At 40.0% G+C, this 21,154-nt stretch overlaps 1 protein-coding gene across 2 annotated transcripts in view; it reads right to left on the reverse strand.

Moving 5' to 3' along the window:
* SYNE2 (spectrin repeat containing nuclear envelope protein 2) overlaps nucleotides 1-21,154 on the reverse strand; it is a 301,999-nt gene that overhangs the window by 211,839 nt on the left and 69,006 nt on the right. For both annotated transcript variants that reach the window (XM_056133152.1, XM_056133154.1), the window contains exons 17-27: nucleotides 18,801-18,938; nucleotides 17,402-17,575; nucleotides 16,157-16,315; nucleotides 15,694-15,867; nucleotides 12,536-12,670; nucleotides 10,726-10,884; nucleotides 6,530-6,741; nucleotides 6,293-6,383; nucleotides 5,388-5,497; nucleotides 4,380-4,506; nucleotides 630-787 (exon numbers count right to left, since the gene is read on the reverse strand). In XM_056133152.1, the coding sequence (XP_055989127.1) occupies nucleotides 630-787; nucleotides 4,380-4,506; nucleotides 5,388-5,497; nucleotides 6,293-6,383; nucleotides 6,530-6,741; nucleotides 10,726-10,884; nucleotides 12,536-12,670; nucleotides 15,694-15,867; nucleotides 16,157-16,315; nucleotides 17,402-17,575; nucleotides 18,801-18,938 (1,637 nt within the window). The remainder of the gene's footprint in view (nucleotides 1-629; nucleotides 788-4,379; nucleotides 4,507-5,387; nucleotides 5,498-6,292; nucleotides 6,384-6,529; nucleotides 6,742-10,725; nucleotides 10,885-12,535; nucleotides 12,671-15,693; nucleotides 15,868-16,156; nucleotides 16,316-17,401; nucleotides 17,576-18,800; nucleotides 18,939-21,154) is intronic.

Here is a 21,154-nt window from a genome sequence, read left to right on the forward strand (position 1 = left end):
AAATTGAATTCATGGCTGTATCCAAGTACACTTAACAGTTTAATAGGCAGCACCCTTCAAGGAAAATTATTATAAAACATACTTATCTTCTGAACAAAATACTAAACATAATTTAACTTTGCTTTGATGACAAAGGAAGCGTATTAATTATTAGTATAATTACAATAAAATTTAGAGTTCAAAATTAGAAGAGTTCAAAGATAGATAATAAATTGAAAAGTGTGACTCGTACATACTTAAAATAACAGACTGGGGATCCCTGTTTCCTCCTATATAAAATGGAAATATGCAGTGCGGACACATAATAGCACACTCAATTTAGATATGAGGAGATCAAGGTCTAGATAAATTATGCAACAAGGTCCAATTCATGTCTAAGGGGAGAAATGGGAAGAAAGTGGCAGTCTTTGGAAAGCACTGACTTTAAGACCCACTAAAATCTCAGACAACAGGTATGTCCAGCTTAAAATACAACCTTCCCAACTATTGGTTTCCTCATAGGTAAAAGGTCAACATAACAGCAGTTAGTCTCACGGTTGTAACAATGAAATGCAATAATATATTTTAGCACAGTACAAGTCTAGTTAAGAAATTAGTAAGTTATTGGTGAATAAATTTCAGAACTATACCTGGAAATAAGATTATTCTGGAATTCATTTTCTTTTTCCTTTAATGTTTCTCTTGTTTTAAGGAAATACTGTTTGTCTACGTCACTCACAAATTCTTCTAACTTCAATGAAGTGGTTTCAAACTCTTCCCAGCAAACATCAGTTTCATGTTTTAAGATCTGAATTAAACACAAAAATTCATTGATCAGCTCATGGATTGATAGGTGTGATGATTCTGTTTTTTTCAACATGAGACACTCGAAGCTGGAAAGATACTTCAGCAGAGAGGGTGCTTGCCTTGCACACAGCCAACCCAGGATCGATCCTCAGTACTATATAGAGATCCCTGAGCCATGCTAGGAGTGATCCCTAAGCACAGAATCAGGTGTAAGCCCTAAGTAAAGCCAGGAATGGCTCAAAAACCAAAAAGGAAACAAAAGAAAAAGGAAAAAGAAAATGAGTGTGCATGCATACACGCATAAACACGATCAAAATCAGACACTGATCAACTAGGGACATGAACACAAAATTTCACATGAAAATACATTAAGAAATATGATCAAGTATCTATAAATAATCTTTCAGGGGGCAATGATAATAACTCAGTGCAGACAAGGGAACCCACACTGTGGCTTTGAAAGAATCCAGACTTCCTTCTTCATAGTTAGATGCAGAGAAAAAATACAATCAGAAAGAGATGTCAAAAAAATAATTCTCCTTCCTGTAAATCACAAATCATTGTTTCTCATAAACTAAAACTGGGGTGAACCAGCACCACTTCTACTAAATGAGATGTGAAATTAATTTATGACATAATTAAACATTAACATTCTAGACTATTCCAGATTCTTATCCTGGTACTTAAAAAAAAAAAAAGGCACTGCTACAGAATCCTACTGAGTACTCATCAGTTTAATTTGCTCTCATTTCCCTGAGGATTAGTGTAGCTTTTCTAACAAACTCATTATTCAGTCACAGAAGTATGGTCTCAAACAATTTCTTAATTGTGATGAAAATATGTTAAATCCATCATTTGAACAACAGACCCTTTAATGTAAGGAATTTTGCTTATTCAGACGGGAAATAGACAGGAGCCAGATGGTAGAATATGACTTAGGAACTGACATCGTAAAAGAAGATAACTGGGAAATATTGGAGAATATTGGAGGATAAAGCCCTTTTCTCCACCCAGTGGGTTTGTGTGGGGTTCACTTCCAAGCATAAGGTAAAAGTGTCACCCTACATAAATCATTCAAAGATTGTCTTCAAAATAAGGCAAATGTAACTACTAGCTCAATATGATAAGTGACTGGAATGAATACTGAGCATAGCTTATTGTTAATGTTAGAGTAAGAAAACAATAGTGATTAAATAGCCTTCAAATAGACACATAATTGGCCTATTTTTTTAATCAGTAGCACTGTTTCACTGTCCTTTATTGTTCATTGATTTGCTTGAGCATGCACCAGTAACGTCTCCATTGTGAGACTTATTGTAAGCTTTACAATCTGTAGAGTTTACAAGAGAGCTCACTACAAGACTGGTTATTTCAGTAGCTCCTGAGCAAAATGCAAAATTTCCACAGACGGCTCTGCAGAATATCATCCATCATTTGACATGAAAACACCCTATACTGCCTGCCCCGACCTTAATCCCAATATCAGATAGATAATGTAACTACTTGCTCAATATGATAAGTGACTGGAATGAATACTGAGCATAGCTTATTGTTAATGTTAGAGTAAGAAAACAATAGTGATTAAATGGCCTTCAAATAGACACATAATTGGCCTATTTTTTTTAATCAGTAGCACTGTTTCACTGTCCTCCATTGTTCATCGATTTGCTTGAGCAGGCACCAGTAACGTCTCCATTGTGAGACTTATTGTTACTGTTTTTGGCATATTGAATACAGCATGGGGAGCTTGCCAGGCCCTGCTGTGTGGCCAGGATGCTCTTGGTAGCTTGCCGGGCTCTCTGAGAGGGATGGAGGAATCGAACCCGGGTCAGTCGTGTGCAAGGCAAACGCCCTACCTGCTGTGCTATTGTTCCAGCCCACATTTTAAGAAGTAAAATAAAGAATGCATTTTATTGTGGAGACAAGAATGTGAAGAAATACATAAGAAAAAACTGGAGTGAGAGATCTCAAATAATATATTTTCTATTATCAAGAATAAGGTTTTTGCTTTGTTTCTTGTGGTATCTTCTAAGATTTCTGTATGTAATATCTTTACACCTTTGTGCAACTTTTAATAGTGGGGGAGGGTGAGGAAATGTTTTTAGGACATTGGTAGAACTTCTTTTAAAGCAGTTGATATGAGAGAGACACCAGCAGCTGAGTTATTCCAGAATGATCAGGTCGCTTCCGCCACTGGGCCAAAATCTCTGGACCTTAGGCAGGAACAGGGCAAACAGTTCCAGCCTTGCCAAAGACCCAGCAGTCCATTCATCCACATCCAGCTCCTGCCCCTGTCAGGGAGATGGCCCAGCTTCAGGACCTTCAGAGGTCAGAGAGACACCTGCAGCTGATGTCCCAGCTCCAAAGCCCCCAAAGCATACAGCTGCATATGTGGCAACGAGTCCAAACTTCACAGAACTGAGAGGTCAGGAGAAACAAGAAAACTACACGAAAAAAATCAAGTAGAATCCAAATAAGGTCAATGGATAAAGACAATAACATAGAAGGTTCCAACTCACACCTAACAGCTCAGTAAATTCTTAGGCGACGACTTTTGCAGTACCGTTATGAGATATATGTTGCAATAAGCAATATAAAGTAAATTAATTAGTGCCTGCTAAGGGAGTAGGCTTGGGGTGGATGGGAAATTAGAGATATTGGTAGAGGGAAGGGCACATTCGTGGTTGGAATATTCAATACCTGAAACAACTGTATTGTATTTTGAACAACTTTGTAAGTCATGGTATTTAAATAAAGCAAAAATAATAATAATAATAATAAAGGAGCTAATGTGACTGCACGCTGAGTTGTATACACTTAGGGCATGTGTAATATAGTTCTCAGTAGCAATCATGATACTGATGAAAATTCTTAAACCAATTCTGTGCTCCATCACAGACATTCCTTCTGATAGTAATGAGTGAGGAATATATGTACCAAAACAACCAAAATGCATTATTGTTTGCTTATGTATCCTTATCAATGGCAAATGTCTTGATGGTGACCCTTATGGTTGAACACTGAATAATTCAATGAATAGGGAGATAACATGCACTTTGTATGTCAATTCTAGACATTTCTGTCTGCATGATACTTTGGCATTGGGTTTAAATTTAATCTCAGCTGTTAGGTTTTAACTTTATAACATTTAAGACCAAAGTGGTGAGGATAATTATGAATATTGACTTAACAGTGTGTACAACATTTGTGTCAGAAATAACTGGTAAAGAGACCTTTACAATATTAGAACTACTTTGAGAAAAAGTTTCCCATGATACATAATAAACACATCGTCTTGTCTGAAGCCTTCATCCCCATCCCAAGCAATCAAAAACTCTTCAAGCCCACAAGATTCAAAGTACCAAAGAAGAACATAAGTGACAGGAGAACCATGAATCGAAATCTCTCCTGCATTTGGAACTTGAAGGCAAATTTACGTTTTGGATTAAGAGACATTAAAATTGCAATTCAACAAAAAAAAATTTGGGGAAATACCTAGTATGTGTCATGTCAATAAAAATGGTGAGCCAATATGATGCCTTTTATTTTCTAACAAAAGAAGAAACTATCAAAATACTATTTTCAGAAATTACCTGGAGGTCAGTGAGTTTGTCCTGGAGAAAACTACTACTCCATTCCTTACCACAAAGGAAATCAGAAGTAACTCTGCATTCATTACTTGTAAGTTGATGAGAGAGACTTTCTCTGTGTATATCATACCTGTAAAATTTAATGCAATATTATCTAATATTTTTAAAGAAAGACCAAATGTTATATTTAATTTCTAATATCATAAGGGAATTCCAGGGATTTTTTTTCTGTTAAAGTGATCAACCCACATACTAAGAAAATATAGCCCCATCAGGAGTGTACCCTGAGCTCAGAACCAAGAATAAGACCTAAGAATTGCTAGTATGGCCAAAAAGGAAAACAAACAACAAAACAAAAAACAGAGCATGTTCGCATTGACAAAAGACTTTTGGTGCAAGTTTCTGATTGTTTTCTATGTGGGAGTGCAGGAAGGAAGGGTGGATCATACCTGGGAGTACTCAGGGGACTGCTCCTGGTTCTGTGCTTCAAAGTCACTCACTCCTAGAAGTGCTTGGGGGTCCACATGTGGTATCAAGGATTAAACCAGAGTCAACCACTTGCAGATAAGAGTCTTAACCCTGTACTACCTCACTGGCTCAAATACGTAAATCATATTTTTCCAGTGCTTAAAAAAGTTTTCCTGTCTACAGGCTGGAAACAGTACATCAGGCAGGGTGTTTGCATGTGGTTATCCCAGGTTTGATCCCCAACACTACATATGGTTTCCAGAGCACCACAAGAGTGATCCCAGAATGCAGAGCCAGGAGTAAGTCCTGAACACTGTCAGATCTGTTCTAAAAACCAAAAGGAAAGAGAAAGAGACCAGTATTTTAGAGTTGGAGTGACAGAACAGTGGGAAGGGTGCCTGCTTGGCAGGCAGTTGGACCAGGTTCAATCCCCAGCACCCCAGACGGTCCCCAGAGCCTGCCCAGAATGATCTCTGAGTGACAAGCCAGGAGCAAGCCAGGAGCACCATTGCACGTGGCCTAAAAACAGAAACAGAAGTTTACCTTTCTAGTAAACTCTTTATAAATGCATTTTGATCCTTTTCATCCTTCATAATGCCTTCTTCTTGTGGAATGTTTGACTCCAGGCTAAAGTCCTTATTAGATTCCAATGCCTACCCAAAATGCAAAATAGTAAATATAATTATCTTCAATATACTTAATGATCTGGAAAAGATGAATACTTTATTATATAAAAGTATAACCCTGACTCCTAAACCCTAAAAGCAAGAGATAATACAATTCATTTGAAGTTTCAACTTAGAGAAATGTCTTTCCAAGGCCTTAGAGGAGATTATTAGGTTAAATCTCACCCGCCTCTTGCAATGTCCGTGTGGTAAAGGAGCTATCCCAAGCCCCTAGTGTTCTGTCTGGGACTACAAAGCATCTACAGTCAAAAGCGGACGGAAGCAGACCTCTGAAAATAAATCCACCCGCCTTCTTCCCCACACCTCTGGCTGCCCATCCTGGCATTGAGAGCGAGTTAGTGCTCACTTGTCTATAACACAAGTATCCAGAAATTCCATTTCTCAGGAACGTAAAAGATATTAAAACAAGAAAAACACAAATGAAAATGATATATGAACTCGCTCTTCTCAATGAAGCTGAGGCATCTATGCAGATGAGACTCAATCTCCTGGGCCCTTTATTGTAATGTGTCCAGACTGTTTTCAGACTGGTTCAAAAAACAGCTCCTTTTCAAAGAATTATTTCCATCTTGAGTGCAAGTGGCAGCTACATTTGCTGTAGCTTTGGTTGGTTGTATTCTAATTCTTGGAAAAGCATTATTTTAGTAGAAATTTTCAGCTGATACCATCACATCATTAAAACCAAGGATGAGAAGTAGATTAGTGCACACATGGCCTGTTCCCTTGGGTTCACTGCTCATGTAACTTATCTGCATGTAACACCTTTTCAGTTTGTGGCTGAGGATCTGACTCTGCAGCTGGCACCTCACTGTGGGCATTTTTTCCTTCTTTCTCAGATGTGCCTGCGGTCCCCCTAGGAAGAAATGAAAGTTGCATATTAAAATAGATGAAGAAAAAAAAAAGGAAGCCCCACAGAGAAGAAATTGGATCTATGACACTTGATTTTGCAATAGGGTTTGTCTCCTAACATTTAGAAGGGTCAGAATACAAAACACTGACTTGATTTTGTAAGTGTCCCCCAGTATGGGTCGCAGCGTCCCTTGGATCTCAGCAGCACACTTCCGGAGCCTTCCAAGCTTCTGCTCGAAGTCTCTCAGCACCCGCCTCACTTCCTGTTGGCTCTTGGGAGAAGTCAGCTCATCACACAGCTCCCGCAGAACTTCCATGTGGTGCTCAAGCTGGTTCAGAGAGCCCTCCTGGGAGAAGCAGGCCTGAGGTGAGGAAGCAGAGCAGGAAACATGCTTTAAGTGAGTCAGCAGTTAGCCCAGAGGATTTGGAAGTGAACAGGTAGGCGTGTGAGGCTATGGCAAAACAGGCTTTTTATAGGCACTCTGAGGAGTGTCTGGTAGGGAGATGGCCATCACACCCAGATGCACAAAGATGAGGAAATGAGCCCTAGAGGAAGCTAGTAAAAAAAGAAAGCAAACTGCCACCCCAAAACTGGACATCAAAGCTATTCTGAGCTGAAGGCAATTAAGATAGGCAGACATGGATTTAAAGGGCTGCATGCCTGTGATCTACATTACGTGATAAACTAGTGTTACTTCCATCAAAAGATAAATTTTTAGTAAGTAGCAGTAAGTAGGGGGAAAGTTCCTCCATTTTTTGCCTCCAGGAAGGAAACAGTCTCCTTTCGTCAGAGATGAACTATTGTTGGCCCAGAGAGGGCGCCAAAGAAAAAAAAAACTGCGGATAAACTGGGCTAAACTAACTTTATCCCTCTAGTCATTTCTTCTGCATTTGCTACTTTTTACCTTTTTACCTTGTTAGTTCCTCACAAATTTATTAGCTCTTATTTATAATTTGTTATACGAAAGGTATCACAGTTTCCTCCTCTAGTTCCTTTTTTTTTTTTAATTTTCTTGAATGGGAATGAAGATAGATGGTTGGCAACTACACCATCTCCGCTTTGCTGATGACATTGTTTTAATAACACCAAACATCAGCCAAGCGGCACAAATGCTGGCCGACTTTGACCGTGAGTGTGGAAAGGTAGGACTCCAGCTGAATCTTACGAAGACAATGTTTATGAGAAACAGTCTCGTTCCTGATGCCCCATTCGCTTTCAACGGAACGACCATCTCCGAATGCAACAGCTATGTGTACCTGGGTCGAGAGGTCAACATGACAAATGACCTGGCACCCAAGCTGCGCAGGAGGAAGAGAGCGGCTTGGAACGCCTTCAAGAGCGTCGAAGAAATAGCTAAGAGGACGAAGAACCTCGGGCTCCAGGCACATCTCTTTGATTCCACTGTTCTACCTGCATTAACATACACCTCAGAGACCTGAGCCCTACTCAAACAGGATGAGAATGCTAATCGGGTCTCCCAAAGAGGAACTGAAAGAGCTATGCTTGGAGTATCATGTTTCACTCAAATGAGAGAAAGAATCTGGAGTTCCGACCTCCATCGATGATCAAGAACAGGGACGCTGTATCGTTTGCCAAGGTGTCAAAAATCAGATGGGCTGGTCACGTAATGAGATTTAAATATGACCACTGGACTAGAGCTGTTACCGACTGGATTCCACGGGATGTCAAAAGACCGCGTGGCCGCCCACCTACCAGATGGTCAGACTTCTTCATCAAGATCATGAACGATCGGTTTGAGGCTCTTCATGTTCCTAGAGCGAACACACGCCATTGGGCTACACTAGCACGCGACAGGGACAAATGGAGACGTTACTGGCACCCACTCGAGCAAATCAACGATTAACGGGAAGTCAAGTGATCAAGAGAATTTTCTTGTGTGAATTAAATTTGCATGGCTTCTTTCCTGTTATTCTGTCTTTGTCTAATGACTATGCAGAGACAGAGAGGGTGCTGGGAAACCCTCCAGCAGTCACACAGTAATGAGCCCAAACTGCAGTGCTCTTTACAGTTGTAAAGGCAGAGAAACTATCCAAGGGCCTCGCAACTGAAGACAAAGTAAATGAGGCTTATACATGTGGTAGACATGTGGCAGAATACCATTATAAGACAAAATAAAGTCTTGCCACTTGGGACAATATGGAAGCAGAGACAATCATGCTAAATGAATAAGTCAGAAGTAAACTCACCAATATGAGGCATATAAAGAAACACGGAAAGGAAATACACAAAGCCCAGTGAAAACAAACCCCTCGGTCTGACCGTAAAACGAAGGCTGCAGAAAACAGAAGGAGAGGGCTGACAGGGGGATAGTCAGAAGGCTGACTGGGGGGCATATATTGGAAGGAGTTATGAAACTGCACCCCCAAAATATGCCTTTTGTCTTGACTTGTAAACCATTACTTTAATTTAAAAAATAAAATAATAGGGGTAGGGGTAAGAGAGATAGTACAGCAGGTTGAGCATTTGCCTTGTTTGTGTCTGACCTGGGTTCAACTCCCAGCATCCCCGCTAGTCCCCCAAGCATTTCTGAGTGCAGAGCCAGGAGTAACCCCTGAGCATTGGCAGGTGTGGCCCCCAAATAAACAAATAAAATAATAACTTGTTTGGGTTTTGGTTTGGGGGGGTCACATGCAACAGTGCTCAAGGCTTACTTCTACCTTTGTGCTCAGGGATCACTCCTGGTAAAGCTCAGGGAACCATATGCATAGAGGGGCCAGCCGCATGTAAGACAAATATCTTGACAAACTCTATAGTATCTCCCTGGTTCAATAATTTACTTGTATTTGGAAAATAATAATCAGCATGTACTGTGACATGTGTTATAATGGAGCAATTATGTGCTTTAATTAAGGAGTAAGCGAAAACCTACTTCAAGAAAGGGACCATCTGAGCTAGCTGTGGTGAGAATGAGGTCAAATTCTTCAAGAAAAGATCATTCTTAGGAAAAGAAAGAGCTAGAACAGGCAATGCCCCAGATGACCAGAAAGGACAGATGATCTCGTGTGGATGAACGTACACAGGAGAAATGATACTGTTGGAACATTCTGGGTCAGACTCTAATGGACCTGTGTAGCTTTTTAAGAAAGGAGAAAAATTCAAAATGTTCAGTCTAACAAGGGGTCTGGAAGATCAGACCCCTTCCTCACACTGGGAAAAAAATCCAAGGCCAAGGGAAGTGGAACAACTTAGGAAGGAATGAAAAGCAGCAGATGTGTTTAGAGAGTAAGAGATAAGAAAGGCATCTGACTCCGGTAAGGGCAGGTGGGAAGGAAAGGGCCCGGAAGCAAAGGCAGCTTCTATGGGGAGAGCAATGTCTTCTATGGTCAGAATATACAAGAGGAAAGAAACTCTGAAAGACCTCTGTTTGGTTTTGGGCAAACTGAAGATGAGGGGTCTGAAGCACACTGGTGATATCCTTGAATTAAGCTGAAAAGAAGACATTTGCAAGGGGTAGCAGTATCTCAGTTGGAGACAAAGAAGAAAGTGTAGATCAGTAAAGAAGTTAAGCCCCAGGTAGCTAAATTCATCCAGAGGAAGCAGGAACTCAATCAAGAATAAAGACTCCCAAATGAAAACATGAAGATAACACAATTGAAAAAGGAAAATTCATGGACACGAAAAAGAAGCTTCCCTCCTCCAAAAAAAAATTAATAAAAATGATAGTAAGGGAAAGCAAGAGAGACTGATATTTGGAGAGAAGCAGAGAGTTTAAAAGAAATGAAGAGAGGCCAATCCTGTCCAGCACACAGAAGCTACTAGATAAGATGGAAGCCACTGGGAAGGGCACTTGTCTTGCATGTGGCCAAGCCAGATTTGATCTCCAGCATCCTGTGTGAACTCTGAGCACAGCCAGAAGTAATTCTTGAGTGCAGAGCCAGGAGTAACCCCTGACCATTGATGGGTCTGCCCTCCTCCACCCCATCCCTCCCCCAAATTTAATGGAAACCAAAAAATAACCATGAGATTTGCCCTGGAGGATTTTGATTCTGAGTCTGATCTTTTACAAAAGCTGCTTCTTTGAGAACACAATGTCCCCACAAAAGCAGTTGTAGAAACTTCACAGCAGGGTCATGGTGACCATCTCAAGGACGGATGCCACTGAGATATAGCAAGACAAATCATAAGCTATTAACTTAAATGCTGAATTTTTCTCACTTCTATAATATAAAAAGCACAAGCTCTAGTTAGAACTGAATCACATCACGGCTAATCTCTAGAGGATCTGAGGGTTACAGTAATTGTCAGAGCAAATTTCATTCCAGGCTAAGGAAAGACATTAGCAGTTTAGGATAACACTTCCCGAATGACAACAGTTAAGTAGTACCTCGTGTTCTTTGATGAGACCCTTGGTCCTTCCTCTGCGGATTAGTTTCTTTTCTTTATTTATTTGTTTCTCAAGTTTTAAAATACTGTCATTAATTTTTCCTTTCTCAATGTCTATTTTCAGTTGTTCAATATACAGAGACATTTCATGATTAAGAAACTGCAGAGAAAAACAAAGGCACATACTATGAGAACAGAATATATTAAAAAAGGTATTCATTCAAACATAATAAAATAACCATAAGTAATAAAAAGAAATAGAAATTAAATGAAATTCATCCTTGTGGCTTTGGATGTTTTAAAATATACCAGACACATTAAATTTTTCTTTCTAACAATAAATTTGTTCTTTTGCTGTGAGAGACTGTTAAAGAAAATTAAAAGACAAGGTGCAAACTGGGAGACATAGATATAAAACATATATCTGAGCCTACGGAGACAAAATATTTTAATGTAATGTGTATATTGGATGGGATTCTGGAATAGAACTAATGGACTTTGTGGAAACACAACATAAACTTTTTATATCTAAAGTATAAACTCTATTATTGTATATTATTATTATGAATAGTACATTATTAACGATAATAGACTATTAATTATGACAATGGTGCACTATTAATAATAAGAGCCACTAAGGCCAGGCTGTACTAGAATTCTGTACATTTTTTTATTTTATTTTTTGTTTGTTTGGGGGACATATCTGATGATGCTCAGGGGTTACTCCTGACTCTGTACACAGGAATTACTATTGAGAGTGCTTGGGGAACCATATGGTACTCCAGGGGTAGAACCCAGGTTGTCCACATACAAGGCAAACACCTTGCCTGCTGTACTATCACTCTGGCACCAGGTACTGTTGTGTTTTTTTTTAAATAGCACTGTAGCACTGCCCTCCCATTGTTTATCGATTTGCTTGAGTGGGCCCAATAATGTCTCCATTGTGAGACTTTGTTTGGCATATCGAATACCTCATGGGTAGCTTGCCAGGCTTTGCCGTGCAGGCGAGATACTCTCGGTAGCTTGCCGGGCTCATCCTATAAATCTAAAATAATCTCAAATTTTAAGTTTTTAGGGTACAGGACTAATTCAGCAGTAAGGTATGAGGTCAAAAGCTCAATCCCAATGGGCCTGGGGAGATAATAAAGCGGGTAGTTCGCTTACCTTGCATAGAGTCAATCTGGTGGTTCAATCCCCAGCACCCCAGAGGGTCCCCTGAGCCCTGCAGGAATGATCCCTGAGCACAGAGCCAGTCATAAGCCCTGAGGACCACTGATTGTTGCCCCAAAATAAAATAAAGCAAACAATCAAGTTCAATCCCAGCACAGCACATGTGCACTGAGAGCAATCCTGGCCCAATCCCTGGGACCCTGTGAACACCCATAAATGCAGCCCCTGGTCATTGCAAGAAGCCCAAGAAGGGACAATAAAGCAAATCCAGATCACTCTGCCTGATACAAGAAGCTTCTGAGGAGCCCAGACAAGAGGTGTCCCACCAGCAGCAGGAATCACAGAACCACAGCCAGTGGCATTCAGTGCTGAAAGCACTAATCAAGATAGGAAGGGAAATGAAATGTGTCAACTCTCCCTTTCCTCCCCCTTCCTCACCCCCTCAAGTCTGAACTGTGTGGTCACAGAATGAACATAGAGCGAAACAAGATGATTCTGGGCCTGGGCACCATGACCTCCAAGGCTCAGCTCCTCTGTGATGCTGAGAAGATAGGGACAGCCAGGGATGATGCTGAAACACATAGACCCAAAATTAAAATCGATAAGCATCATCAGGTCCAGATACAGATGTATGTTCTTACCTGCCAATTGGCGGATAGTTCTCTACTCTTCTCTTCCAAAGACCTCTTCTCTTCTTCAGTCACATCATTTTTCAGCTCTTCAACAGCTTTCAAATACTTGATCAGACTTTTAGTGTTTAACATTGCTATTGCTTCCTACAGGGGGGTAAAATGCAAATAAGAGCGTGAAAGCTTTAATCTACCACCAAATCCTCAAACTTAACTTCCGGTTGGTATTTAGCAGGTTGGAGTTGGAAGGAACTTGGAAGCCATGTGAAGCTTCATTTAGGGAAGCTTTCTCTTTATAAGTTAAAACTGAAATCCCTTCTTCAACTTTGGAATTCTTATTATTCAAATGTTGTTATACAGATGAAGCCCAAATAAAGGCTTCTTTATGATATCCAAAAGGATTTCTTGCTATCCCATTGACAAACCACTGAAAAGCTTATTGTGCAACATAATGAGCTACAGGCCATATTGGACAAGCACACTTCTTAAGCATTACAATATGAAAAATAGGTCAGCAAAATCAGTGCCCATAAGACATAACTTGTAGCAATGCTACCATGAAAAATATTTACTGTTGTGCACTAACCTTCTCAGGCTTCCAGGGGGCAAAACTTTTTTATTACTAACTTCGAACTTTTGTCCAGGGTCAACCCCTCAGACAATCCACAAGGAAGGCACGGCAGCAGCAGATAGGGACAGAAATGGGGGCAGAGTCTACTGAGCCAGGAGTGCGCTTGCTCCTGACCTCACATTCACCTGTTCAAGGAGAGCCCATTACCTGGCAACACCCTATAAGAGCAGAAACCTGCCTTCGGTAACTAGAGAAGGGCAGAACAAAAAAAAAAAAAAAAAAAAAAGGCAGCTGAAAAACCCTAGGGAAGGAGACTGTGACAGTAACTTTGGGGGAGAAGGCAATGGAGCGAAGTGGAGCTTCATTTCACCCTATAACCTCTTTATTTCAAGTCATTACATACTTGCCGCAGTTCTCCTGGGAGAAAGGTACAATGCAGAGAGCCCCAAGGTCTCCCCTGAGGCCTCTGTGATCTGTGACCAGGGGAGTCTGGTCTGCCAGTCTGCCCAACATGCTGGCTGGGTGCCTCTAGGACCCATGTGCTCTAGAACCCCAGGAGTCCAGAAGCAGAGCCTGGGGGGAAAGGGATGGTATGTCCTCTGTGAAAATGCATCTGCCTCAATGAAGACCAGAGTCAAAGGGGCATCCGTGGCCTTACACTCCATATGTAGTATTTATTTTTTTTGATTTTTGTGTCACACCCAGTAGTGCACAGGGGTTACTCCTGGCTTTGCACTCAGGAATTACTCCTGGTGGTGTTCAGGGGACCATATGGGCTGCTGGGAATCGAACCCGGGCTGGCTGAGTGCAAGGCAAACACTCTACCACTGCACTATCGCTACAGCCCCTCCATAAGCTTTCTTTAGCGAGAGTCCATTCTCCCCAAAGATCGTTAGGGAAGCACAAAAATTTGTAAGTCTACAACTGTACCTCATGATGTCTCACTAATAAAAATTAAAAAAAAAAAAAAAACAGTACTCAAGTCAGCCACGCTAACTGCTCTGCTGGCTAGAGGAAGGACCTGTTTTGCTCTTCCCCCTCCTTCCCTGAGCTGACCATACACCCCTCAGAAACCCAACCTAGTGATTCCTCAAAACAGCCAATGAATCTGAAGCTCAGCTCTCTGCTCTTGGGCGTAAACAGCAGGGGGGTGGGAGAGAGAGAGAGAGAGAGAGAGAGAGAGAGAAAGAGAGACAGACAGACAGACAGACAGAGACAGAGACAGGAGAAGGGTATTGCACAAAGTTGGTGATTAGCACCTTAGCACTGTGCCAAGCAACAGCAAAGATCAAGCAAGGGCTTTGAGGCTGTGGGAAAAGCAATACTGAAATGCCTGATAACAGGATTCACTATGCCTAACAACACACTAGGTCAAAACAGGGTTGAGATCAATGTCAAGTATTGCTAAATACTGAAAAAATGAAGGGCTTGGAATATGGCTCAGTGGAGGATCATGCGTATTTCAAGTCTGAGGCCTTGGATTTGACTGCTGGCACTATATACCTATGATAAATAATAAATGATAAATAAAAGTAATAATAAGAAGTAATAATCATAAACATATTACTCTTCCTCTCCCATGTGTCCAAGGGTTGAGACCTTGCTTTGCCATTACATACCCCCCACTCAGCACTTTGCTCTGTGTTAATTAACAATAAATCTTAAATATATCTTAAACTGCCGATCAAAAAAAGAAATCAATTGGTAATTTCTTTACATAAAATGTATGTGTTGGATATTTAATCAATAACCTATATATGTAACTTGTATCAAAGGATTTCATGAATAAAGTATTATTTTACATTTGAATTTTTAACTCTTCAAACTTAACTATTTTTTACATGCTGTATTTTTATTAAAGCCCTCACAACAAATTTTGTATTTTGATCAGGCTGGAATTATTATACCTATTTTACCAATTAAAAAGGGAAAGGAAGGCCAGGGGACAGCCCAAAGACATAGCAAATACCCTGCATATGTGAGGCCCTGGATTTGATCTTGGATACCACATGGCCACAAAACACTGCTGGGAATGCCTCTCCCTAAAGAAAAATCCAGAGAAATTAAATTTGCTCTTAATATCATAGAGTAAGCTCTGGCCTTTTCACTATATCAGTAAACTCACTGAAGTCTAACAATAAAATTTGAATTCTAAAAATCCTTCACTTGAATGTTTATTTTTAATAGTATTAGGATAAATATATTAAACTGTGAATTTTTTTCAAATTATAGTAACTATGGATATAATTGCCATAATGAATATATCTTGATTTCAAAAGCAATCATTATCACTGTCACTGTCCTCCTGTTATTTATCGATTTGCTCGAGTGGGCCCAGTAACATCTCCATGTGACACTTGTTACTGTGTTTGGCATATCGAATACATCGTGGGTAGCTTGCCAGGCTCTGCCGTGAGGGCGAGATACTCTAGGTAGCTTGTCAGGCTCTCTGAGAGGGGCGGAGGAACTGAACCTGGGTCAGTCGGGTTGGGCGTAAGCAAGGCAAATGCCCTACCCACTGTGCTATTGCTCCAGCCCTTCAAAAGCAATAGGCAGCTAATAACAAATATTCTATATCAGATGGTTGAAGGAATCCCACCTTGTACTTTGAAATCAGATCACTCTGGCATTCTCTTTGCTCCAATAAGTGCTCAGCTCTATTCATGGATGATTCAAGTTCTGTCTGTGATTCCTCCACCTTCACCCGGATATCCAGGTTGGGTGAGGCTTCAGTTGAATTCTTCAGCACAGTGAGCAATTTTACCACATTGATCTGCAAAGATAGAACATTCCCAACTTCATACTTCTCAGTAAATTCCTAACAATGCTTACCTCAACTTCTTAGTAAAGTCATAACAATGACTTCACTAGCCACTTATATTTTCTCCATAGATACAAGAAATCCAATGTATTACTATTTTACAGTATGCTTTAAATGACAAAAATATATAAGGCAAAGTATTATTTCATGAAACATTTCCAAATAACCACCTTTTCTTTATCTTCCTCTGTTCACAGTGTTTAAAAGTAAATTCACTAAATAGAAAATATTAAAGAAAGACCTGGACTTTCTCTTTAACTTCCTGAATCTTTGCTTGAAGTTCAACTGTGAGGATATGTTGGAGGGATTCCTGGCTTGAAACATTTTGTATATCCATTTGTAAAGTATCTTCAGTTCTAGATACAAGTTCTTCATACATAGAGCCTTTGGCAATGAGGTGCTATTAAAACAAATTAAAGTGAGATCATAACTAACATTCTGATTACATGATCAACATAAAAATCAATCTCTTCAAGGTCTGGGGAGAGGCTCAAAGAGCTGAACTGCAAATAACCAGGAATGAGAAGCCAAGTTATTTTTTTAAACTCCCAACCAAAACTCAACTTTAACAGTAGGTTTATAATATTTACTTGAAAATATTTTATCTTTTTTTTTTCCCCTTTCTCTTTCCTTTTTTGTTGTAGTTGTGCCAGTGGGGCGGGGGCGGGGAGGGGGGAGGGGGGGCGGCGGCGGAAGGTCATGCTACTGATCACAGTCCATGTACACTTGAGTTCTGGTTCTCATGATGAAGAAAATAAACCCCTGTTCCACCTAATTATAGGGGGAAATAAGATCCTGTTCCCATAATGAATAGCCAAGTAGCCAGGGACATAAGAGGTGCCAAAGATAGTCTGTTGTACCTGAACTACAAGACGTGCCTAGGACATCTTTGAGAAAACCTCCTTGCTCCATGATCATAGAATGAGCTAGGAATATACTTGAGGTGGTGCAGACTTTGCGTTGCAAAATAACAAGCCTGGGATTTTCTGCTTTCTGTCTGTTCCTCTGCCAGCTATCTGCAAATGCCCCAATTCCCCACCAGGTATTCTATAAAGCAGAACTCGCAGCCTTTGTTTAGGGCTCAGACTTTGGAGCATGATCTCTGCTGGGTCTGCCAGCAGAAGTAAACCTAAGTCTTTCCACTTCTCAGAATGTACCACTTGGTTTTTCCTCTGGCTCTTGGTAAGAATTTCCTCGACACTCAGGCACACCTGGTTGTGGTGATGACATAATTTAGCTGCAGCGCTTGGATTCATTTGACTGAGGTGTGTTGGAGATCATACATCCGTGTTGCAGTGCAAGGAATCCTGGAGGATAGTATCACTTGGATCATACTCTGATTGAGGGGTGGTGCTAAAAATAAACTCATGCCTCAGTCCTGCAAAGCAGATGTACTCTCTCTGGGCTAACCTGGCCATAAAAACCTTCACCTGCATTCACAGTTGACAATCATGAAAGATTACTTTTAAAACTTTTGCACTCATACCTGCAAAGATTCTTCCACTGAGGGATCCACCTCATCTTCATACAGCAGAAGATCCAAAACAGATTTGGTCTCTGCCTCCCAGATTTCTACCTGTTTTGTTAGTTTTTCCACCTCTTCAGTCATTTTTAGTTTCCCTGTGCATTCTTCATTTTCTTTTTCAGGCTTTTCACCAGCCTACAACATATAAAATTAACACTAAGGAAATGGCAACACTTATGCTTTAAAATGATTTTTTATTTTCAACATTTACTCCTGAAGAGTGCTAGTTCAAGATAAAATAACAAGTTTTGGAACAAAAATATCTAAAGACAGGGGCTGAAGTGCTAATCCAGTGGATAGGTCATTTGCCATGCACTCAGCTGACCTAGGTTTGATCTCTGGCATCCCATAGGGTCCCCACAACAGTGTGAGGAGTAATTCCTGAATGTAAAGCTAGGAGCATCCTGGATGTGACCCAAAAAGATACAACAAAAACCAACAAACAAAAAATATCTCAAGACAGCACTATCACTTTAAAAACTTAAAGATGTGTTCGCATGTATTTCTTCAATTACAGTATTTGTACCAATTAGAAACTATCATCTCCATTTTACATTTATAAAATGAAAGTTTAGAAAATTGGTGTATTGATTCTGTCAACATATGTCTAAGACTAGCATGCCATTTAATTAAATACAACCATTAGCAATAGTATCTGTGAAATATCTTCAAAATGAGAGTCAATGAAATTTTCACAAAATTAGGCCTTTTAAATTCATTCATTATAAAGGTTATATGTTATATCTTTTTATGATAGATGCACTTATAAAGGTTTTGTTTTAATCAGTTTATATATTAAGTGCATGGGAAGAACAGTTCACTCTAAAAGGAATTTTTCTCTGAGTACTTCTGTTTATGATCGGTGAACACTGGCATTCCTTCACGGCAACTGGCCAAAGGCTGGTAAAAATTACTTTTCAAAGTAAAACTGTGTAAATCATTGTTCTGAAGGAGGCACATCACCAAACATAGCTATTATATCTTGCGTGTGCATTTTTTCATTCCTTTTCCACACTTTTATCTATAATCTAAATCATCTTCCAAATTATCCAATTTAGCAAGAAATAAAGTTGTATTTTTTTCTCCCACTTTAAAGACAAGGCAGGGGCTAGCCTAGATGATTTCTGAGAACTAATCAAAAATAACCTGAAGTTCTCTATTTGCACGATTCATAAGTCATAAAAACACTGGCATGAGTGTGGGAGTGAGAGGAAACACAGGACTTTAACTTCAAAGACTAGTTCATGAAGAGGATCTCCTAAGCATTTTCCAGGAAAACAATCATATTTTAGAAAGAAAAACAGTCAAGTTAAATTTATTTCCACATTCAAATGAAATACATTAAACATAACTATTTTACCTTTACATTGGGACTATGATTTTCAGGACATTCTCCTGGTATATTTGTGAAAAACTCAGCAGTTTCTTGCTCTTGATTAAATAGTTCATTATTTCCAGAACTGTCAAACTTGGAATGATCCTGTGGCAGGTTCATGTCCTATACAAAGTTAATTTTATGAAATAAAATGCTCAGATTTTAATGCTAAGATAATAAATAATAAACAATGATATATAATAAACAATAAATTGATATGATTTATTCTATATATTTTATGGTTAAGAGCAATTCCCATAAAACAACTCAATCTCCAAAACACAATGAAGAAAAAATATAGGAAGAATGGACAGGGAATTGATTCAGAGGTATCTTCAATGAGCTGGCCACACAGGATAAAACAACAAATACAAAAAATTTTAAATGGCACTATATCAAATTAAAAGACTTCTTCACAGCCCAAAAACCTCAAACTAAAATAAGAAGACATCCAACTGAATGGGAGAAAATATTTAAACATAATACATGAGATAAAGCAGTAATACCCAAGATCTATAAAATACACATAAGCTCAACAACAACAAAAATCCAACAACTCCATCTGAAAATGGGGAGAGAGGACACTTCCCCCAACAAGACATATAAAGGCTGGAGTAACAGTACGGTGAATAGAGCATTTGCCTTGCATGTGGCTGACCCAGGTTTGATCCCTAGCACCCCATATTGTCCCCTGACCCTGCCAGGAGTGATCCCAGAGTGCAGAGCCAGGATAAACCCTGAGCACTTCAGAGTGTGGCCAAAAACTTTTTAAAAAATCATTAAGAGTCATATGAAAAAATGTTCACTGTCATTTGTGACTAGGGAAATGCAAATCAAAACAACACTGAGATATCATCTCATACCAGTGAGAATGTCATGTATCAAAAACTTTGGGAACAGGGAATATAGTGCCACCCAGCAGGTCACCTGCAAGGCAAGCACATCAGCAGTCTGATGGGTGCCTTTGAGCTTCCTGATATCCCAAAACTGCCCCTGTGCCTCTGGCCTGACCCCAATCACTTGGGACCAACTTTCCAGAGAAATTAAATGGCCCAAAAGTTAGGTATGGGGGAGTCACGCCCACAAACCACTTCTAGCTCAACTATACAAGCTCATTTATTGGCCTTGCTTCAGAGATCCATAAATAAATCTCAAAAGAGATCAAAATCAGACCATTCAACTGCATTAACTGCCATGATTCAGAGACTCACAAATGAATCTCTGAAGAGAGCAGCACACTGTCTCCCTACCATGTTCCCAACTGATTTCACTTTGGAGGGGGGCAAGCATGTTCCTACACCTGCCCCAAATGAACCGCAGCAGCTGCAAACCTCTAGAATCCAATCACTGCCGTGCTCACAGCCAACCTTCACAGGATCATCCCAAGCTCCCCATGCACAGGAATGAACCTGCTGAAAAGTCCAGGTATGCGGGACCAATAACTGAAAACTCCAGGCTTCACAGAGATGGGGCGACATTCCCCCATCTCCCCACCCTTCCGGTTTCCTGGCAGTCATGCCTAAGAACTGCCTCTGGGCACCATTTAAGCACATCAATGGCCATGATTTAGAGACTCACAAATAAATCTCAGAAAAGAGTTACATATTGCAGAGATGCCTCCACCCCAAATATCTAAAAATGTTTAGAATAACACACAACATCTCATACTATTGATAAAAAGCAATATAAAGTAAATTATTTAGCATCTGCCTATGGGGCAGACTTGGGTGGTGGTGGGAAAATTCAAAATAATGCTGGTGGGAAGGTGTAATGGTGGTGGGATTGGTTTTGAAATGTTGAATGTAAACAATTACTGTGAACAACTTTATAAAAATAAAATTAATAATTTTTTTTAAAAAAAGTAAATGTGGAAGCGGGCTGGAGCAATAGCACAGTGGATAGGGTGTTCACCTTGCATGCGGCCAACCCGGGTTCGATTCTCAGCACCTCATATGGTCCTCTGAGCACTGCCAAGGGTAATTCCTGAGAGCACAACAGGAGTAACCTCTGTGCTTCGCTGGGTGTGACCCAAAAAGCAAATAAATAAATAAATAAATGCCTTTAAAAAAAAGTAATGTGGAGTTCATGCCTATTTCAGTCAGCTTAATCAGTGGCTGAATGAATTGCAGTACTCCTACATTTAAAAAAACCAAAACTTTAGGAACAGCTAGTGTTGGCAAGGTTGTGTTGAGTCCTCACTGCTGGCAGGGTTGTGACATGATTCAGCCTCTATGGAAAGCAATATGGAGAGACATCTCAAAAAAAATTAGCAATAGAACTCCCATATAACCCATAGATACCACTTCTTGGCATCTACCCCCAAGTCACAAAACCATTAA

Source organism: Sorex fumeus, unplaced genomic scaffold (assembly GCF_029834395.1).
Source record: "Sorex fumeus unplaced genomic scaffold, SorFum_2.1 ptg000098l, whole genome shotgun sequence".
In the NCBI taxonomy this organism is placed as follows: domain Eukaryota; kingdom Metazoa; phylum Chordata; class Mammalia; order Eulipotyphla; family Soricidae; genus Sorex; species Sorex fumeus.